This window comes from Dunckerocampus dactyliophorus, chromosome 11 (assembly GCF_027744805.1).
Source record: "Dunckerocampus dactyliophorus isolate RoL2022-P2 chromosome 11, RoL_Ddac_1.1, whole genome shotgun sequence".
Lineage (NCBI taxonomy): Eukaryota > Metazoa > Chordata > Actinopteri > Syngnathiformes > Syngnathidae > Dunckerocampus > Dunckerocampus dactyliophorus.
The window spans coordinates 24058121-24077959 of record NC_072829.1 but is presented as its reverse complement, the minus strand read 5'-3'; the positions used below and the strand labels follow the sequence as shown (position 1 = coordinate 24077959).

General features: G+C 43.0%; 2 protein-coding genes across 2 annotated transcripts in view; one reads left to right on the top strand and one right to left on the bottom strand.

Moving 5' to 3' along the window:
- The window catches only part of gcna (germ cell nuclear acidic peptidase), a 109757-nt gene that overhangs the window by 50738 nt on the left and 39180 nt on the right, over positions 1-19839 (top strand). The window lies entirely within an intron of this gene.
- On the bottom strand, positions 1289-13586 carry fhdc2 (FH2 domain containing 2). Its single transcript, XM_054792055.1, has 12 exons — positions 13236-13586; positions 11952-12464; positions 11810-11871; positions 8093-8195; positions 7813-7898; positions 7478-7578; positions 7227-7297; positions 6927-7034; positions 5552-5622; positions 5213-5330; positions 3811-3975; positions 1289-3716 (listed from the first exon to the last, which is right to left on the bottom strand). The coding sequence occupies exons 2-12, from the start codon at positions 12393-12395 to the stop codon at positions 1881-1883; spliced, it is 3165 nt and encodes a 1054-aa protein (XP_054648030.1). The 5' UTR covers positions 12396-12464; positions 13236-13586; the 3' UTR covers positions 1289-1880.

The window sequence follows — 19839 nt, the reverse complement described above, 5'->3', positions numbered from 1 at the left end:
ATAGAAAACCTGTTTATGACTTTTTAAATACAGTTTTAACATTATTAGAGCCCTGTAGACATGAAATAACACCCCTATAGTCATGGTTACACTCCTGTTATTCATTGTTTTCACCGGATTGCACTGTTGAACTGTTACGCTACAGGGACTAGACGGCCGCTAGCTAGCAAGATAACAAGCTATTGAGCTAACCAGTTAGCCTCAAATTTATTTCTTCTAAACTTCAGAAAGGGTTTCAAACGGAGTGGGAAAGAGGGACAAAGTAAAATGCCACAAACGTACAACTTCCACACGGAATGGGAAGAGAACCTTTTTTCACTCGGCATCCACCGCTGGCTACATTGAGTGCAAGGTAGGGTAATGTAATAAGGATGGATGTCTCATCTATGTAACATTACTGCTGCCGAGTGGCCAAAATACTACATATCACTTGTATTTCAATGTTTTGACTACCATAGTCTACCACAAAGCAGTACTCATTCATTCATTAAGTTCTGAAAAACCGCAATGTAGTGAGGGAATGATAATCTAAAAATTATTGCGAGGGACGATTGTACCTATAGGGGACTACCAAGCACATGTCTGTCAAATTTGAGCAATGTTGGTTGGAAAACATGGCCACCATCAAGCGATATTTTTTTGTCAGGGTCACGGGCGAGACTTCTCTGTATTACATGTATGCTCACATGCCTTCCAAACCACAAGGTGTAATTTTTCCACGTGACTTTAATTGATTAATTGAATGTTAATTTGCCCATTGCCAATCTCTAGTTTATACAGTACTCAATAGATGCAAGCTTTGCAAAAAAGGAAAAATGAAGCATCAAGCAGTGTTCAGTTCCATGGAGAATAGACAAAGGCAACTCAAAGTGGGATCACTTTCGACCACTCTGTCCTGCTCCACTGGAGACCGACTGATGATGTCACCTTTACACACTGGAGGTTAAGAGGCTAGTGCTGTGCGACAACCGGACACTCGAAAGCACAAAAGAGCCACGGCTTTATTGCCTTTCTCAAAAGGTTCTGGCGTCACCGAGGCCTGTAAAGAGAGAGTTCCCACTGCCGGGACCCCCGACACCCGCAGTCACCCTCCACCCCAACCCTTGCACCCCCTTGTTCTGGCAGAAGAAGCCCTGGAACGTCTTAAGCATCTCCATGGCGACAGCCGCCTAAAGAATCGGGGGTACTGTGTCAAGAGATGCAGCAAAGACAAAAACATGAAAATGGGAAGCAGAAACAACTGAGAACGTTAACTTCTAGTAAGAGTAGCGAGAACACCATTGTCCATAGCAACGCCTTTATTTATCTTATTTACAAATCCACATAAAACAGTGAACAACAACCACTGTTATTCAATTAAGTTATTTTTTTTAATATAAAACAACAAAACAGTCAAATTCTCCTCATGGCCTCTTCTTCAGTCAAAAAAAGTGCATCGGAACGATGAGGCTTCACAACAGAAGGATACAAAGTTTGTACCAAGCAAGAGTGAGAACACAATAGCACAGGCATCACAGTGTTTGGAAAATATACCTACATGCCACTGATGAATACACTTTTAATGACGGTAACAAGCGCACTAGCGGTAATCTGACTGGGCACATTTGGCTGTTTGTCCAGACACCAATTGAGTGTTTACCTGCTCTACAGTCGCATCCAATTGCCTGCAATGGATACAAATGAACATAAAAAGGAGGTAGGGCTTATTAAGAGGATCTACTCCTCTGCTGGTGCTTGAAACACATGAGATAACATGTCGTGGTGGACAGCAAAGTAGATCTGCTACAAAGGCAATGTGTACAATATAGTGGATCTGGAGTTTATTAAGTTAAGGAATAACCATATCTGCATAGACTTCTAGACCCAGAAAGGCATCATTATTACTTCCACAGTGGCTGAGTTGTAGTAGGTCGAGGCATTTTGGAACCAGGAATTCGTGAAGGGATTTTAGAGGTAGCAGGAGAGGCACTCGTGTTTGTGGATTTCGGATTTTTATTCCGGGTGGCAGATTTGACTGTCGTACGTATTGTCTTGGTGGTGGCAGACGAGGGGCTGTGGGCAGAGACAGCCTGGACGGGAGCCTGAGTCTCGGAGTTGGGGGCAACCCGTTTGGACACACGAAGAGGACTTCCTCTGATGAAGGTGGACTCGGTCCTGCTTGAGACCTTCTCTGCTGTTGGTCTCTCTAAGGTCCTTTTGTTTAGGGGGGTTTTTGCCAAAGGTTGTGTGTCATTTATAATCTGCTGCCTCTCACGTGTGCTGCTACTTCTCTTCACATTTGCGTGGAGTGAAGTTGGTTGAGTGACAGGAGACAAATGCATGGACAAACGCGAGCTTGTTGGACGGCTTGGGGCTGGTAACTGTGTCACAGCTGGGGCAACATTATTTGAACCCTCCGTTTTGGGGCGCACCCTTGGAATACTTGTGCAGGCTTGTGCAGGTCCAGCACGTGACCCAAGTCCTCTTTTGGCCCTGATCCCACTCCGCACAGGAAGCTTCAAGCCTCCACTCTCCTCTTTTAATGATGGAGGTGGCAGCATTGGTGCCTCCCGAGGAACAACCTCCCTCTCTTTCCTCCACTTGGAGCAGAGGCTGGGTGTGGGACGCGGGAGTGGAGACGTCGGGGGTGACAGGGTGTCATAGGACCGGAGGCCTTTCACAAGAGTGTGGCACTCTAGAGTCTCCCCCACACGAGAGTATGACCTTGCAAGTTCCCTCTCAGGAGTCGGCACGTCCGAGCACACTTCTGGGTGTGACTGGCTGAATTCTGGAAGACTGGGTGGCATCCAGGTCTCCTTGAGAGGAGGAGTCAACAACCCTTCTGCATGTATCTGCTTTCTCAGAGCGTCACCAGGACCAGACATCGCAACACTTGCTGTAATTACTCTGTTTAGTGGTGGTAACTCCATTTTATCTGGAGCATTAACACATTCTTTCTCAGATCTCTGAAGTCTCACTGTTGTTGTCCGGTTGTCACTGTGAAGTATTCCATTCTTGTTAGCACACCCATCATCACAAGTGTTATTAGATTTATTCTGAAGAGGATTACTCTTGTCAGTCAGAGGAAGGCCAAAACTGTGTCCATGACTGGAGGTCTGGGAAGGTGTATCAGTTTTTAAAGCAGCAGAATTCCGACAGGAGATGGGCGTATACTCCGTGTTCTTGGTAGCCGGAAGTCCACTTTCAGTTGCGTGTAGTTGCTCAATAGAAATGCTCTTAGACCCATGTTTCCCAACCCTGAAACCACGTCCATGTTGTGAATATGTTGCAATATGAGGGTCATGAACACCCTCCATACTCGACTCAGTCCTGTTGCCCCCATCCAAAACACCTGCTTTACCCACGGGAGAACAAGTACCGTCCATCTCTGGAGAGCTACAAAGCACGATGGAGCTCTCGTGATCAGACGAGCTGTTCGAGTGACAACTGAAGGATGTTGGGCTGCTGCTTAGCTCTGGGAAGCTCTTGTCACTGTACAGGTGGTGGGAGTACCGGCGCGACTCAGAGCTTCTCAGGCTACGACGGTTCCAGGTGTAGCTCAAGTTCTTCTCCAGGAGTTTCTCCAGCTCATCTTGGTTGTCCTGACCGTGAGGCTCTCTAGCCAAGCTGAGCCCAAGATCCAGACCTGTGCACACAGCCAGAGAGCGTCGCTTTTCCCCAATCACCCTCTGACGTTCCAGACGTTTCTTCTCCTTCAGTTCACGCTCTGCATTCTCCTGTAAAAGAGAGAAAATGATGTACAGTATTTAATGTAGCTGTGAGGCTTTACTTCTATATAGGCAACAAGCAGATATAATTTCTGGTTTGTACCTTGACAGCTTTTTGGAAGCGGTAGCAAAATAAGTCAAAGACCCTGCAGGCCTCCTCTAGTTTAAATGTGCTGTCATCCTCACAGAAAAAATCCACGAGCGCTCTACTAGACATCCTCATTCCCTCAACTTCATCCTCTGCCTCCTTTAGACGTTCCTCTGTCACCTGCACAGACACAAACGCTCCAATAAGCAATTGATTCATCAACATCTGACATTTTTATACTGAATGACAAGAGTGACTTTTAAGGTCCACTATTATGAAAATGTTATTGATTTTCTAACAGTTTCTTGTTTTCTGAGAGACGAGGTATTCAGATGGTTGTTTTTGAAGTTTTCATGACGTGGGTATCGCACTGGGCGCCACAGAAGCAACAACAGATTATATCGCGGAGATTCTGTTGCTCCGCTCCTGTGTGTGTCTGTGCTGCTCCCTGCCGCAGTACCTGGCCTCTCTCCCTCACACACAAACACAAAGACCAGCGAGGTGCAACTCTTTCTGTCTCACTCACTCGGCCGACGAGAGAAACGGCGAAACAAAGTACATTTTTTTACACCATGGAAAGCTGTGACTTTGTGAAACAATACAACACTACACTTTAGTGCCACGCTGTCAGGGCCCGTCAAGAACAGAAGGTAGACCCAACTGTGAATCCACATGTCCACCATTATCTAATATAAAACTACAGTATTATACAGCGTTTTAAAGTGAAATAGATATATACGTAACAACTCCCGTGTCCATCATTACTATAAGACTACTACACAGCGTCCCACTTTACTTCACTTCCATGCAGGATTTACAGGCGCTCATAAATTCACAAGTTAATGTCTACATTAAAATAATTTTAAAAATGTTCCAAGTAATGTATTTAGTTGTAATTTTATATATTGCATGTTTTGAAAGCAGCTACATTGTCACACAAAATGCAGTTTAGTCCCTTGTATGTCTAGTAATGTGATGCATGTTTTGATTATTTCTTATTTTGGTTGTAGTCAACTTCCCCCTCACTTTTTAATGTTTGCTTCAGCTTTTGGTTTTGTATTACTAATTAAGAGTCCTTATTTTAATTTAGTAGTCTTCTGCTTCTTTGTGTTGAATCATATTTTGGGTATTATAAGTTCACGTACAGTATATATCCTGTATATATCAATGCTCTTATTTCGTATATCGGTTATCGATATATCAGTTATTGGCCAATACATCAGATATCGGTATCGGCCCCAAAAATTCCATATTGGTGGGGTCTAATAGACAGGTGCATGTACAAATCTTTTTTCTCTTTAAATTTCGTGGGTGCGGCTTATACTCTGGTGCGCTCAATAGTCCAGAAATTAGATTAAGTGTGGGACTCTAAGACTCTAGGACTTATTTAAAATTGTTGAAACATAGTACAATGTACCTCCAGGAAAGGTTGCGTATGCTGCAAAATCTCCGCCTCCGTCTGAACATTTACTTTCAGCGCCAGCACTCTGCTTTTTAACTTGGATAAATCCTCCAACACAGACTCCTCACACAACCTAAATTGAAACATAAACATACAACCTTTAAATCATTTGCATTAAAAGCACTTACATGACAATTAAAAGATTCAAACTACATGGACTACATTCTGAACAGTCTTTGACAAAGACATCTCAATTGAACATGTGTTTTTGCTGTCTGGAGCAGGGCTGTATTGATGCGATTAGGCTGAACTTGTATATTCATAATGGGATCCATGTTTTGGGAAGAGGCTGACCTTGAGGCGGAGCCAACGTGGCCCAGTTGGCTAGGAAATGAAAGTAAACTCTGATCCTTTTTCACAGCTTCCTGTGAAGACAAACACAAATGATTGTAGAGGTATTGTTCCAAATGAAGTAAAACGTCAAACACTCAGGCATACAGTATAATAATATTGCGTGAAAAAGTATCAGGGACACACTGAAAAGAATACAAATTTTAGGAGAAAAAAAGTAGGGAATGAAAATAATGCAATCATTTAAGGTTTATTTGACTTGTATTTCAATTTATTCTTGTAATATCTGACCAGTCCAGGGTGTACCCCACCTCTCACCCAAAGTCAGCTGGGATAGGCTCCAGCATACCCACGACCCCAGTGAGGATAAGTGGCATAGAAGATGGATGGATGGATATTTTTTGTCTTTATTCTCCAAAACTTTTTTTCCTCTTATAATTGCACCTTTTCACGGAACATTTCAACTTTATTTTCATAATTCTTTATTCTTGAACTATCCCTGTTTTTTCTAGGGATGCACGATATTTTCCCTTTTAACTTTTTATATCTTTTTTTAAAATTTTATATTTGATTTAACTGTAGCTTGTGCTGGAGGTAAGAACAACTCAAACTCAAGCTGTGGATTTGTCCTTACCAAATATCATGGCCTCACTATTATTAACAAAACATTAAAAAAGCAGCGGTGGCTCAGAAGCACAAACTGTGGCTCCAAGGCGTCTAATAGCCAACAAAAGCCGGTATCTTCAACGATGGTAAAGGGCTGGTCATCCAGAACCATAATTTCCATGATGAAATCACAGATCGCTTTAGCCCTCGGGTTGTCTCTAGCAAACTTTTTTGAACTTTTCAAACGCTGCAGTGATTGGAACAAACCCCGGGCGTCGTAACGATGCTGGTTTTTCAGGTGACTGATAAGTTTTGATGTGCTGGAGTACCATGTCCCCCCCCCCCCCCCCCCCCCCCCCAATCACGGAATGTTTGTAAAGCATTTGATGAATAGTATCTTCTGAAATGGTGAGAAGTCCCACATGATTAATGCTATGTTTGTTTAGTCAGCTCAGGGGAAATTACGATGGGCCCTTTGCAGCACATCACAGAAAGGGGAGCGCTTGATTTGCTCACACTAATACACCTACAACACAGTATGAGTAATCTCGCCTCATTGGGGCTTTTAAAAAAAACTGCTTATCAGAGCTTTTTTTTTTAAAAATGTTATCATATTTATCGGTATGACATCATAATTCCTCATATTGGTACAAGAAGTATTGTGCACCCCTAACGTTTTCTATTCAGTGCGGCCCTAACACCCCTTCGTAGTCTTGCAGCATATTCCACTTCTACTACTATACAGTATATTGCACATACTGCAGATACTAACCATTGCTACAAAATGCAGCAGATTCATGCCGGGTTTGTTTGCTTTGGTGTCAGCCAGTTTGAGTAGTGATGAAATTCGGAATCCAGCTGCATTCCCCGCGTATCCACCCTGAGGAGCCACATACAAGGTCAGGAAAAAAAACAAACACACCGACGGACACTTTGTGATCATTTCAAATAAACAAAGATGGAGGCTGTCAGAGTAACACACACACACTGTATTGTGTATTGTGCACAGGCAAAATGTCAGCTTTATCAGGTTTATGGTAGGAAACAAAGAAATAAAAAGAGAGACACTCACAGCATTCATGTAGTTCCCTGCTTTAAGCACCAAGCGGAGGATGGAGTGTAGTTCTGGACAGCTCAGCAGTTCTAGGTGAGATAAAGATTCAAGTTAAAAACAATAACACAACAGAGAGATTTTTTTTGGACTCAAAAGAAAAAGATAATCTGCGTTTTGCATTCTTTTCTTACCTAATTCTACATGCAGGCATTGAAAAAGACAAAGATCTTAATAGGGGCAGAGTACATAACTCCCTGCTGTTACTTTACCTCTGGCCGCCTCCCTCAGACATCTGGCTGCCACACACAGAGAGGTCAGAGCAGGGTCAAACTCTTGCTGTAGGATCATGGCATCCAAACGTAGGCGAAAACTAATGGAAGGGGAAAAAAAGAGGGAGACCGATGAGTGAATAAGCACGGATGAGTGACGATGAAGACAAAAAAAGCACTCCTGATCATCACTTAAATAAACACACGTCATTTCAAGAGAAGGCATGTGAGTCACAGAGAGTGAATAGAGCTGGAAAAAACAAAAAAAGCACACTGGGCGAACAGGGGGATATGCTGGGTAATTTTATCCAAACAAGAGCTAAGGTGGAGCATACCTGGGGACTTCCACCAGCAGGAGCATGAAAAGATCAGGCTCTCCAAGCCAACTGCGCTCCCCACTGAACCTCCTCAGGCGAGATTCCTGAAAGAGAACAGATGTTGAGGAAAAATCTGGAATAACGGCTTGCTGTTTAACAGTCGATTCCAATATCTTTCACCATGTTCATTCCGCGGAAACAGACCACATCTTACAACACGGTGTAACGGCACACTTTTTGATCATCCTAACCAGAGCCAGATGAAGAGTAGGCGGAGGAGCGTGTGGGTGCACTTTACCTCCTCATTGTCAGGCAGCAGTTTACAGAGCTCCGTGAGCTTCTCGGCTCCGTAGCGATCACCAGCACCATGCCTGATGTCCTCAACTATCTCCTTAGCTGGCCTGTGGGGGGTAAAAAAATGCAATGTAAGAATGACATCATTTATGCAATGAGGCTACCAGACCAGCACTGGTGTCCTTTCCCAACCCCCTGCTCTGAGCAATATCAGCTCTTTGTTTTCACACAATAATGAGATAATGAGGTTTACCCTGTTCTTATCAGTCAACGTGGAGAAGGGGATTGGTTGACGCCACACTGGAAAATTGCATGTCTATCATGCGGAACATGTCGGAAGAGCTTTGGGATGTCAAGAAACTGATCTTGTTGACCTCTGGCTTACTTTGTCCCAGTGACACATCTTATTTTTTACTCCAGCAGCTTTCCATTAGCCTCATCTTACCACTCATAACACACACACAATCTATCACCCGCATGCTACTGGATGTAGAGTATATGGCCCATAACTCCAAATCTTAAACTGTTTCATAAGTGCCTGCTTTAAAAATCCAATACAGTAACCCCGCACCACTTTGAGCTTCAAATTTCGTGGCTTCACTCTATCACAGTTTTTCAAGTGTATTAATTAATAATTCATGTTGTTTCGTGGCCTGTTAGCATATTTAAACAAATGTTAGGTATTTTTTCAGAAATTTTCAAGTATAAAAACGTCTAAATGTACTAAAATACAAATATAAAGGCATTCACAAGACCTGTTGTGTATATATATGTAGTATTCTACACTGGTCACTAGGTGTCATTAATGTTACTGTAATATTCGGTGAGACACACAAGCATCAGACTTGATCTCCTTAACAGGCTTTTGTTGCAGGTTTGAACTCACAACAGGGACAATAATCCCTAACATAGGCTACTGTTACTGCCATAACCCATGCCAAGCTAAAACTCAACTCGGACCCCCAACATCACTTTGTGTCCGCCGCCCACTCAGCTCCCCTAGCACCGGAACACATTTACAGCAACACGCACAAGCATGAGTCTTATTTATGTCTTAAATGGCTTATGTTCTCTTATTGCGTCTCCTATATGGGGTAATATGAATATAAAGGTGACTACAGGGGTGTTATTTCTTGTCTAAAGGATTCTAGCCCGGTTAAGAAGGTCACAAACAGGTTTTCTATGCTCTAACTACCAAAATATTAGATTTATAGATAGGGAATCGTACTTTGTGAAATTTCACTTAACTGGTAGCGTGCAATAAAAAAAGGATAACATATTTATTCACTGTTCAACACTTGTTTGATTCTGCTGCTTCATTGATCACCATTATCTTAAGGTGCTGTCCACACAAACATTTTCAGGTCAAAATGGTGAAGTATTTTATCGTTTCAGCCTTTCATCCACACGGAAACGGCGTTCTGGCTGCCCTGATGTGGTATATGACATCACAGCCCTATCGCCGTCACGTGACCAGAAGTGACAAGCCGACACACCAACATAATATCTGAATATTTCGACTGGCATGACTCACCCCAGTCGACATTCTCCTGATATTTTGTTGTCTTATACTCCAAAATACACGCAAAAGTAATTCCACTTTGTCGTCAGTCTAGACAAGCCGAAGACGACAGCCTTATGCACATACAGTACATCCTTCCTTCTTCTATAGTGTGGTGTGTCACGTGGTTTCGTCTGCGTGTCTGTTTCCAGCGCCACATGTAGGTGTGCCTTGTGTATTACATCGTTTTCATCCAGTGATCAGTTCCCGTCTGAATGCGACTATTTACTAGTCCAGCACAGTGTGGATGCTAATTTTTTTCAAACCGCCAAAAAAAAATAAAATAAATCCCAGGTAAATTTCCGCAGGAACACGGCCTAAAATTAGCATCATATTAGCATCATAACACTTTCTCTGTTGGCCAACTTTCCCAACCTTTAAGACAGTTTAAGTGGGTCTCTGTTCCACAGCTGCATCTCCAGGCCACTGCCATGTATGCGAGTGTCAGGAAGAAACGCTCTGACTTGTTTCCGCCCACCCGTTTTGCATTCATAAATTTCTAGACCCCAAATATGAGACTTTCTTCCTACAAAAAAAACCCCTTTTAGATTCATGTCAATACAGTAATAACTGCCAGTTTAAACCAAAACAGAACATTTATATCTCCACAAAATGCTAGCACCTAGGATATAAATAATTCAGAATAACCAGAAAGACTCAAAATACTCCACAGTCAACATCTAAGTGAACACAAAAAGTCAGCAAAGTTTCATTAATGTGGTGTTATGAAGTGATGGCACAAGTAAACATGTTGAAACGCAGTATATGCGTGGGCCATTGATGAATGCCTTCTCTCTCATACACATAATGTGAATGCAATTGTTCTTTGCCAGGAATCCTTTGTGCTGCTACACAAACCCACCTTGACGGAGGTCTGGGCTCTACTGAGTGCCTTTTTAGTTATCTTTCTAAAGGCAGAATTTCTATTAGAGCTCTTGTGTTGGATGTCATTACATTGTGCAGGTATTGCAGTGCTCCCCTGTGCTTTCATTTTAAGGACAAAAACATATACATGTATGTTGTTTTAACTGACGCCACATTTCAACAAGGGCTCCATTTACATTTAGAACAGAAGTTAAAAAAAAAAAAAAAAAAAACTCCACACAAGACAAATGTTTGCATAAAGAAGAGGCTCTTTTCACATGAAGCTTCACCGACAAGTCTTGACAAAATGTGGTTTAGAATAGATATGTTGTTCACGCCACAGCAGCACAACAGAGTCAACGTTTGCACAAACAGATGTCATATTAAGTGAGCATTACAAAACAAACCATGATGATAACTACACCAGCAATTAAAAAAAAGAAAAAGAAAAAAGAGAGAGTCCATGACTTTAGAGGCCACCAGCGAGGTCCCTCACAGTAGGGGGTCATTTAAACAGGAAACAATCCCCGAGGGCCTCAGCAGGTGTCAACTCTGACTCCTAACAGGAGCTGTACGTGGACACTTTTGAGACGTCCAGTCCATCTGCTTCGACTGGACCCTCCCTTAGCACCTGTTCCCTGCAATATCCTCAAGAACCCCACCCATGACACCCGCCCTCTCCTCCTTCTCCGCCTTCCACCAACTCCATTTTGTTTGATTTATGGTAGTTCAAGTCAAGTGGTGTTTTCCCTGGGGCAGTTTGGAACACACGTCTGTTTCCTGCACTGCCTTCCTTTGGAACTGATAAAACCGCAAGCAAATCCTGCAAAATCAAAACCGCTAACACGGAGTTATAGTTATTTATAGTCATTTCGGTTATGCGTCTCTAACTGAGCAGGGTTACATAACAATTAAACCAGTAACTTTTTACCTTTTGGTGCTTATTAGATTTGTTTTTCAAAAATATGCTGTTACCATCACCCATAACTTCCTAGTGTAGAATACATAAAACTTAATTACACTTAATCATCAAGGCAAACTGGTAGATATTGCACCAACAGCACCTCTGGTGGTTGCAGTCAAGTACTGCACCCCATTTCACCTCAATCGCTTCAAAATACAATGAATCAAAAATCAATTCCGTGCAATGCTCAGAATTCCTAACAATCAAATAACCGTCACGTAATCTATGATGCTCATATCGTTAGTGACATTCTAAGGTAATGTTATTTTATACAACAATAGTCACAACCCCCTTAATATTTTTTCATTAAATGTAAGAAGAAATTGGCTTACATTTTGAACTGGCGAAGGAATATCCCGATGTTCATACTGCGTTTGGACTCCAGTAGGGAGATCTGTAATGGAAAGATAAGTTAAAGAAAGCAGTCATTTTAATTTAATGAGAAAAGTATTGCTGCTATCACACTTAACTGACCTCTTCAGGACTGTCCTGAGGAGTTCTGCAGCGTAGCAGAGCAGACCGCCGTCTCAGCGTGGTTGTCCTGTCCTGAGGCTTACTGTCCTTCTGGCCAAACAGTTCATCCAATGAGTGAAGATCTATGGGGAATTCATCCTCGCCCGGGCCCGCACCGCTCCACACGCTCTTCCTCCCCTCCACCTTCTCTTTGGGGATACGCTCCCAGTTGAGTTTCCTCAGTCGACTCCGACTGGCACTGCCCGCTCGGCTCAAAGGTGAGGAGGAAGCAGGTGGAGGTGGTGGAGGAGGAGGCGGAGGTGGCGGCGGAGGTGCCATGGGAGGCACCATCATCACCGTGCATGAATCCATGGCTTTCACTTGCACAGGGGCGGCGGGGAGGGGAGGCAGCGTTCCATGAAAGGCACAAGGTTCCTTGATTGCTTGAGTCAGGTTGATGAGCATATGGGAGGCAGAGAGGGGGGGCGGGGGGCTCTATTCGGACATCTTTTCAAGGTTCAAAGGTCCACCAGTCTAGGCAAGAAGACAACAACAACAAAAATCGAATCCCAGGCAACATTGAGCACAAAAGAGGAGAGGAAGTCACGTTTATCCTTTTGCAACAGAAAGCCACCCGTGACCTCACCTGACGACTGCCTTCCCTTTCATTAACATTCAACAAGACTTTGGACTTAACCTCTGTTTCAACTTTCCATGCAAGTTCTAGGCATTTTTAGGAGGGAAAAGTATATGCTGACGAATATGACTCCACTGTTTGAGCTGCTTGTCCCATCCTGTTCATCTCACCTCACATAAAGTACATGCAAACACAGCTACTCCCTTCTAATTAGAATGGATGGAGAAGGCTAACCACACACACAAAAAAAAGTAAAGGGTGTTTGGACGTTTGAATGCTGATTGAACACACTTGTACCGGCAGGTTTAAGCAGGATTAGTAACACAATTAGACTGTGACTCATAAATTTCAGATCCCAGCTTGAGCTTCAGAGCAGAGTCGTTAGTCATAAACACGTCGTCTTATTAAATAGTTCGAAATTATTTCAAACCTGGTGGTTTTCTTTAACTTGATCTTCTAACGCCGCTGCGCAAAACTTGTCAAACTATTTTATGAACACTTTTGGATAGCATTTTACTTTGGAGCACACGTCACGTTTACTGACAACTTCACATAGCATATCTATCAAACAACTCGGTGTTTGCGTTAGTGACATTTCAACTCAATTAGGGTGAAATATAGGTCAGTCAAGTTAGACATCACGACGTGTGACTGGAGCGTTTGCTTACCTGATAGGAGCGACGACACGTCTCCACGGGAAATAACCGGTTTATTTCAACATTTCACTCCCACTTTCACCGCGTCGGTCTTTTGTTTCCTCTTTATCCCGATGAGCTGCGAGATTCAGCCGCTGGAAAGACGGGTCACTCGCCACCCGGGACGCGCAGGCGCGCTCTCGCAAGCCTGATATGCCTTGATTGTGTCCTCCCAGTTTTCCCATGCGGGCGGGCTTAGGATTGTCAGGTGGGAGTCCACGTAGTTTAACTCAACTTTGGTCTACATCGGCTGTTATGAACTTTTACTGTGTGTACAAGCTTGAAAGCCTTGGTCAAATACATCTTCAAATCCATTTCTCAGGCCATTTGAAAACGCTTCAGCCTATACCTGTTTACATGTTGAAGAGAAACTGCCAAAAAAACAGGCTTACCTTGAAATTATCAGTCAGAACAAGACGCTACCAGCAATGGAGGAGAATGAGGGTGGGCTGTCTTTCGTGACGCTAGTGATTGCTGGTGATGTGCTATACCACTGATTTCTTTTCCGATCCGATACTGAGTAAAATTCAGGCTGGTGATACGCTGATACCAATACTTTGTGCAAATTCACCTAATGTGTTTTTGAAAAAAATTTGTATTTCATATCACAGCATAGAGAACACAAGATATTTCATTATTTTATTAATTAAATAAATTAATAATTTAATAGTTATTTTCAATTATTTATTTATTTAACACTCTGAACTATATTGAGGTAGCAGGATAGCCAAGCTACTATACAACTAGCTACTATACAACAACAGAAAAAAACAGAATACAAAACCATATCAGATATGTGAAAATGGTAAGTAAAATAATAAAACCATTCAAATAAATGATTAAATTTTAGGAACTACTATAAGAATGAAATTATTCACAGTTCATCCATGGCCCTGTTTATCATTGGTCATCGTTTCAACAGACAAATGTTTCAGACAAGCGTTACCTAAAAATATTGACATTTTGATTTGAAAATCGACTTTAAAGCATATTGGGCATCGGAAGTATCAATATTTCAGTATCGATCCACACATCACTAGTATTTGTGGCTGTTGGCCACAATAAAGAGAGTCGTTATTTTTACACAGCAGGAGACTAAGCGCAGCATGAAAACAAACTGCTTCAAAGTGGACACTGTGGAGCATAAGACTGTAGCATCTAGCACTAACATAACACATATAACATCCAACCAATGGCTGACTATTTTGATCGGCATCTCTGGTGTATATTGAATGCACAGATATAACTGTAATGTACTTTTTTTTTTGCCTTACCATATGCTGTGTTAATTACTTTTATGTGTGCAGTTATCATGTTCCTCTTCATTTCAGTTATAATGTGCTCTGAAACACAACACTTTGCACATGGAATTATGCATATTTAGGGTTATAGTGAAAAGGCTCAGTAAATCTGCTACCCTGTCGACAGAAATTTTGCTTACTGAACCAAACTGAGCAGCCATTTGCCTGCTTGCCAGCTCTCAATGCACCAGCCATCCATTTTCTAAACCGGTTGCCCTCATTGGGGTCGCGGGTGAGCTTGAACCTATCCCAGTTGACTTTGGCGAAGAGGCAGAGTACATCCTGGACTGGTCACCTGTCAATCACAGGACACAAACAGACAACCATTCACACTCACTCCACACCATGGACAGTTAGAGTCTCCAGTTACCCTCATGTGCATGGTTTGGGGATGAGGGAGTCAGGGTACGCGGAGAAAACCCACGCAAGCACAAGCAGAACATACAAACTTCACACAGAGACGACCATGTATGCGACTTTGAAATAAGCAGGCTCTTTTAAGTAAGAAGAAGAACACGGTGGACTGGCCCTTGTTGAATGGTTGACATTTTTGACGAGTTGTTGACATATCAAAAGTTATCTAATTTGAACTTTCCCAACGGTAATTTTTGCTAAGGCCAAAAAATTGTGAATGAAAGAGCTTTTAATACTTTAAATGGTAGAATTGTTGACACGTGAGCCAATGATCTGTGATCTGGCGCAGAAGGCCTTGATCATGCTAAGAAATATATCCTGCTGAGAACCTGAGAGCAGGAGTGGATGGCTCTCAGACATGGGTGTCCACCTCTCCACTGTAACCCACCATCAGTTAGGAAAAAAGATATGATGGGTGAAAGGCAAGAGGCTAGAAGTCACGCTGTGGTGCTGAAATGGCCCGGGTGCTGGCAGGCAGGCCTGTTGCATTGGCCTTTCATCTGAGGTGCTGCAGCCTGTATCACCTGGCGCTGGTGAGTCCATCTCAGGTAGCCTCTTTCATAGGCTCCGATGACAAGTACTTGTCATCGCCTCTTGGGCTGCAGTAATTAGGAGGTTACGACCCCGTAGATCTGGCTATTGTTGTTGCTGTGCAGCGGGGCATGTTGTAGTGTAGCTGTGCCAGAACAAACCTCTCTCAGGAAACTTCATTTTCTATTCAGTCAGACACAACGTCACAGCGCACTTCTCAGAATACAAGGAAACGCCACTGTTGACAGACGGCCACTTTATAGTCCAAGTCTGCACATTTTCACCTCGAATGGCTGCTCTCATGCAACTGGCACGGTGGCAGAGATCAGAGAGTGAGGAAGGGATTTTAACTTGGCATCCTTCACTTGTTTCACCAAGGCGGTCCAACTCCAGGAGACAAAACAATCTGTTGTGTGTTTCCAGTCCTTCTTTGCGTAACAGTGAGCTGCAGAGAATGTGCATGAAAGTGTTCATGTGTAAGATTTCATGTGGGAGCCTCACATTTTTTTTTGACAAATTGCAAGCTTTCAATTTCTAGTAGGCCTCCTACCCCTCAGATATCATACCATAATTTTACTTGAAAGTCGCGGAAGCATTAGATAAAAATGACAGCTACGGTCCTCCTCCCTGAACATACACACATTATCACAATCAAAAAAATCAGGATTTACTTTTGCAATCGTGATTCTTCACTTTATAGCTGTTTGTGCAATGCAGAAAACAACCAGGATGTAAAGCAGTCCATAATATGGATTATGAACCCTCACGCTCCATTTGTATGTCGTGTAAAAGAGTGTGTAATACTGAAACTATTGATTATAACCATATGCAGTTGTTGGGCCTCCTGGGTTTTGCGGTACATTAAATAGGTCAGTGCAACTACATTTGTGTGCAAAAGTATTTTTAAACACAGCTTCCACAAGAAAACACACACACACACACACACACCTGGGTCTGATCTCGGGCTGTGACAGTGTGTTTGGGAAGGGGTTCTTCTAAATCAAACCCAGGTTCCACTTGGATCACGTGCTGTTATGGACTGACAAGGATCTCTGGACTGGGTCAGACCTCCAGCCTGAAGAGGAGGCAAGCAAAAAACACGCACAAACCAGGCGCACATTCTGCACTCCCACATGACAAATCTTTATAGATCTCTAGAATCTATAAGAGTGCACTTCTCATGCAGCTATACGTGAAAACATAGAAGGGACTTCACACACGATGTTTGCTGCTGTGTGCGGGGGTTCGCAGACAGGACATAAAACGATGATACAAACAAGATGGAGACAGAGAGATGAGAGGCCGTGACTCAGCATTACAAACACAACATGAAGAGCTTCCCTGCAATATATTTTTGTGAATACTTGCTGCTTGAATGTGAACTGTTAGTGACTCTCGGTCCTTTTTTTCCTGAAAGAAGACTGGAAAAGTCATGAATGCAATGATGTCATGGCATCACCAGAAGACTTACATATTTGTTTACATATTTCTTTTAAACCAATCAAAATGACATTCATGACATCCCCCAGTTGATTTCGCCAACATCTAAGTTTGGTTACTGTTTTCAACTGTCTACTACGCCAACTGGTAAAACTGATTATTCATTCATTCATTTTCTACCACTTATCCTGTTCAATGTCACAGGGGAGCTGGAGCTGACCCCACCCGACTTTGGGCGAGAAGTGAGGTACATTCCAGACTGGTCAATTATTGGTTGAAACAAATTAAGGAACTATTTTGATAAAATTATTAAAACAGACCAAAGGGTAAAAGTGTAAAAGCACCCTCTGTTTTGTTTCCCCATCTATCCACCCATTTTCCACGCTGCCAATCCTGTTCAATGTCACTCGAGCTGGCTGGAGCCTATTCCAGCTAGGGGTGGGGGAAAATAATCAATTCTTAGCTGCATCGTGATGCGGACATTGATGATTATTAATCGATTCATAAATGTCAATAATCAATGCTGACGAAACAAAAAAAATGTAACAAAAAGACGGAAAGCGGAAGTGCCGCCCGGACAGTTTATGATGGTGCACCTTAGTGTGAGACGCTACCAAAACGGCTGAGCGTAAACTCCAACCTCCTTAGGGTAAAACGTGGACTGCACCCTGGACCGGTCGCCAGTCAATCACAGGGCGATTGTGAGTGAGTGACAGCAAAAATGTATGCATCACCCGCTGCACAAAAGTCCTCTATTTTACCAACTACACTCTGTGCCCTCTGTGTAGAGTTTTCATGTTCTCTCTGTGCTTGCGTAGGGGTACTCAAGGCACTTTAGCCCAAAATTCCGTGTGAAGTGGTACATTTTGGGCTTCTTACGTTGTCCTTCTTCCCCACTCCGTTTGAAACAGTCTCTTAAGTTGAGAACAAATAAATTGCCGGCTAACGACTTAGCTCGGTAGCTTGCTCTATACTATGAGCGGCGGCTGTCTCTTATGTCCCTGCAGTGATCCAGTGTCCTCCGCATTTGTGTTGCAAAATGTGTTGTAAACAAAGACTAATAGGAGTGTAAAGGTGACTATAGGGGTGTTATTTCATGTCTACAGGGCTATAATAATGGTAAAAAAAAAAAAAAGTACAGTATTTAGAACGTCATGAACAGGTTTTCTATGTTCTAACTAAAAGAATATTCCGTTCATTAATATTGAATCCTACTTCACAGAACCCCGCGACCCTAGTGAGGATAGGCGGCATAGATGGATGGATGTGAGTGTGAATGGTAGTTTTTCTATACAGTATATGACCTTTGATTGACTGGTGACCAGTCCAGGGTGAAACCCACCTCTCACCCAAAGTCAGCTGGAATAGACTCCAGCACCTGTGACCCTAAACGAGACAAGCGGTAAATCATGAATGAATGACTGAATATGCCTGTCGTTATTATTCATCCTATCAACGCAATGCAACCTGTAATATTTGCATTTGTGTCCCTATTGCCTCTTTGAATTTAGTCAGTTGAGAAAGCAGGATAAAGTGTCCTTTGTGTGTTTTTATAGCCTGTCCTAATTGTACATGTGATGCTTTGCAATGGTCCCCAAGCTGTGTCGTGCCATAACATTTTAGTACAGGATGCAAGAGAGCAGCTCACGTTTCTCTTTTTGTTTCACTATGAAGTGGGATTCCCCAAAGATGCCGAGGTGCTTGTGGTCAGTTGTCCTTGGGTACTGAGTGTTTGCGAGTTTAAATTAAACGCAGCAGGGTGAAAGGGAGACTTGAGGTGCTTGCGGTCAGTTGCCCTCGGAGGGGGGTTGAGTTCGACTGTTTGTCTTTGCACATCTGGCCACAAGGGCCACTTCCGACTCCAATTAGGATTTCCTGAGACTCAATAAAGGAGATTATTGGCCTGCAAAAAAAAAACAGCTCAGACTCTCCCTCCCTCAGCTGCCTTCCTGCCCCGGCTGCTGCGGTCATTACAGGACACAAACAGTTGCACTTCACTAGCAGCTTACAAAGACGGCCCACTCTTTCTCACTTTTCTGATGCCTGAATCAAAATGTTTAAATGATGGCACTGAAGCATTGCTTCAACTACATTTCCACCACAGTGGATGACAAGAGAGTGCAATTGTCTGTATACCAAGCTGTGGTTTGGGCACAAAGCCCTGAAGCGAACGGCAGGGGAGCTGGGCTGAGTTGATCGGGGGTCCAGAGAGGCTGCTTGTGTGGCAAGAGTGATCACACAGTTAATATTCAAAGGCCCCGGGTGTGTTGTAAAGAAGCCACTAAATAGAAGTTGACAAAGCGCATCGGGCAAATAAAAGCTTCTTCCTAAGTAGGCTGAGTATGTAGCGCAAAGCGTAGTGAACAGCCAGGCTTTGCTGGGTGGTCATGTATGGAGTCTATAGTAAGTTATTAAAGCAGGGGCTCCTCCTCTCTCACCCCCTCTCTAAACCAACCCACAGCCTCAAAAATCTTGATTGTGCCTGCATTGTTTACTTAAATGTCACTCATTTACGTACAGTATATTCGTATATATCTCCGCTCCCTATTTGACCACTCATACCAACATCTACTTGTATGTGCATCATGTTGAGTAAATCCGTGCAAATTCGCACACACTCATGGTTACTTCAACCATCTAAAACCCAATTATTCCCCCATGCTTTTTGATGCCAACCGGTGATGTCACTTGAGGGAGAGGGAGAGGGAGACAGTGGGAATATTGGCTCAGTGCCGGAGCTCGCAGAGGAGAGGGGACCTTTTTGTTTATACCTTTAACAAACCACTTTAATGCTTCTGTGTTGCATGAAAGTCAAAGTTAAAAACAACTATGTAAACAATGAATGGTAACATGATTTCATACAACATACAACACTCATTAAAAAACTCCAC

Excerpts from the sequence above, each read along its gene's own strand:
- fhdc2 (XM_054792055.1), bottom strand. The coding sequence starts at position 12,395 with ATGCTCATCAACCTGACTCAAGCAATCAAGGAACCTTGTGCCTTTCAT. Across the intron at positions 3,976-5,212 it reads ATACGCAACCTTTCCTGGAG|GTGACAGAGGAACGTCTAAA; the intron begins GTACATTGTACT and ends GTGTCTGTGCAG. Across the intron at positions 3,717-3,810 it reads GCTTCCAAAAAGCTGTCAAG|GAGAATGCAGAGCGTGAACT; the intron begins GTACAAACCAGA and ends TCTCTTTTACAG.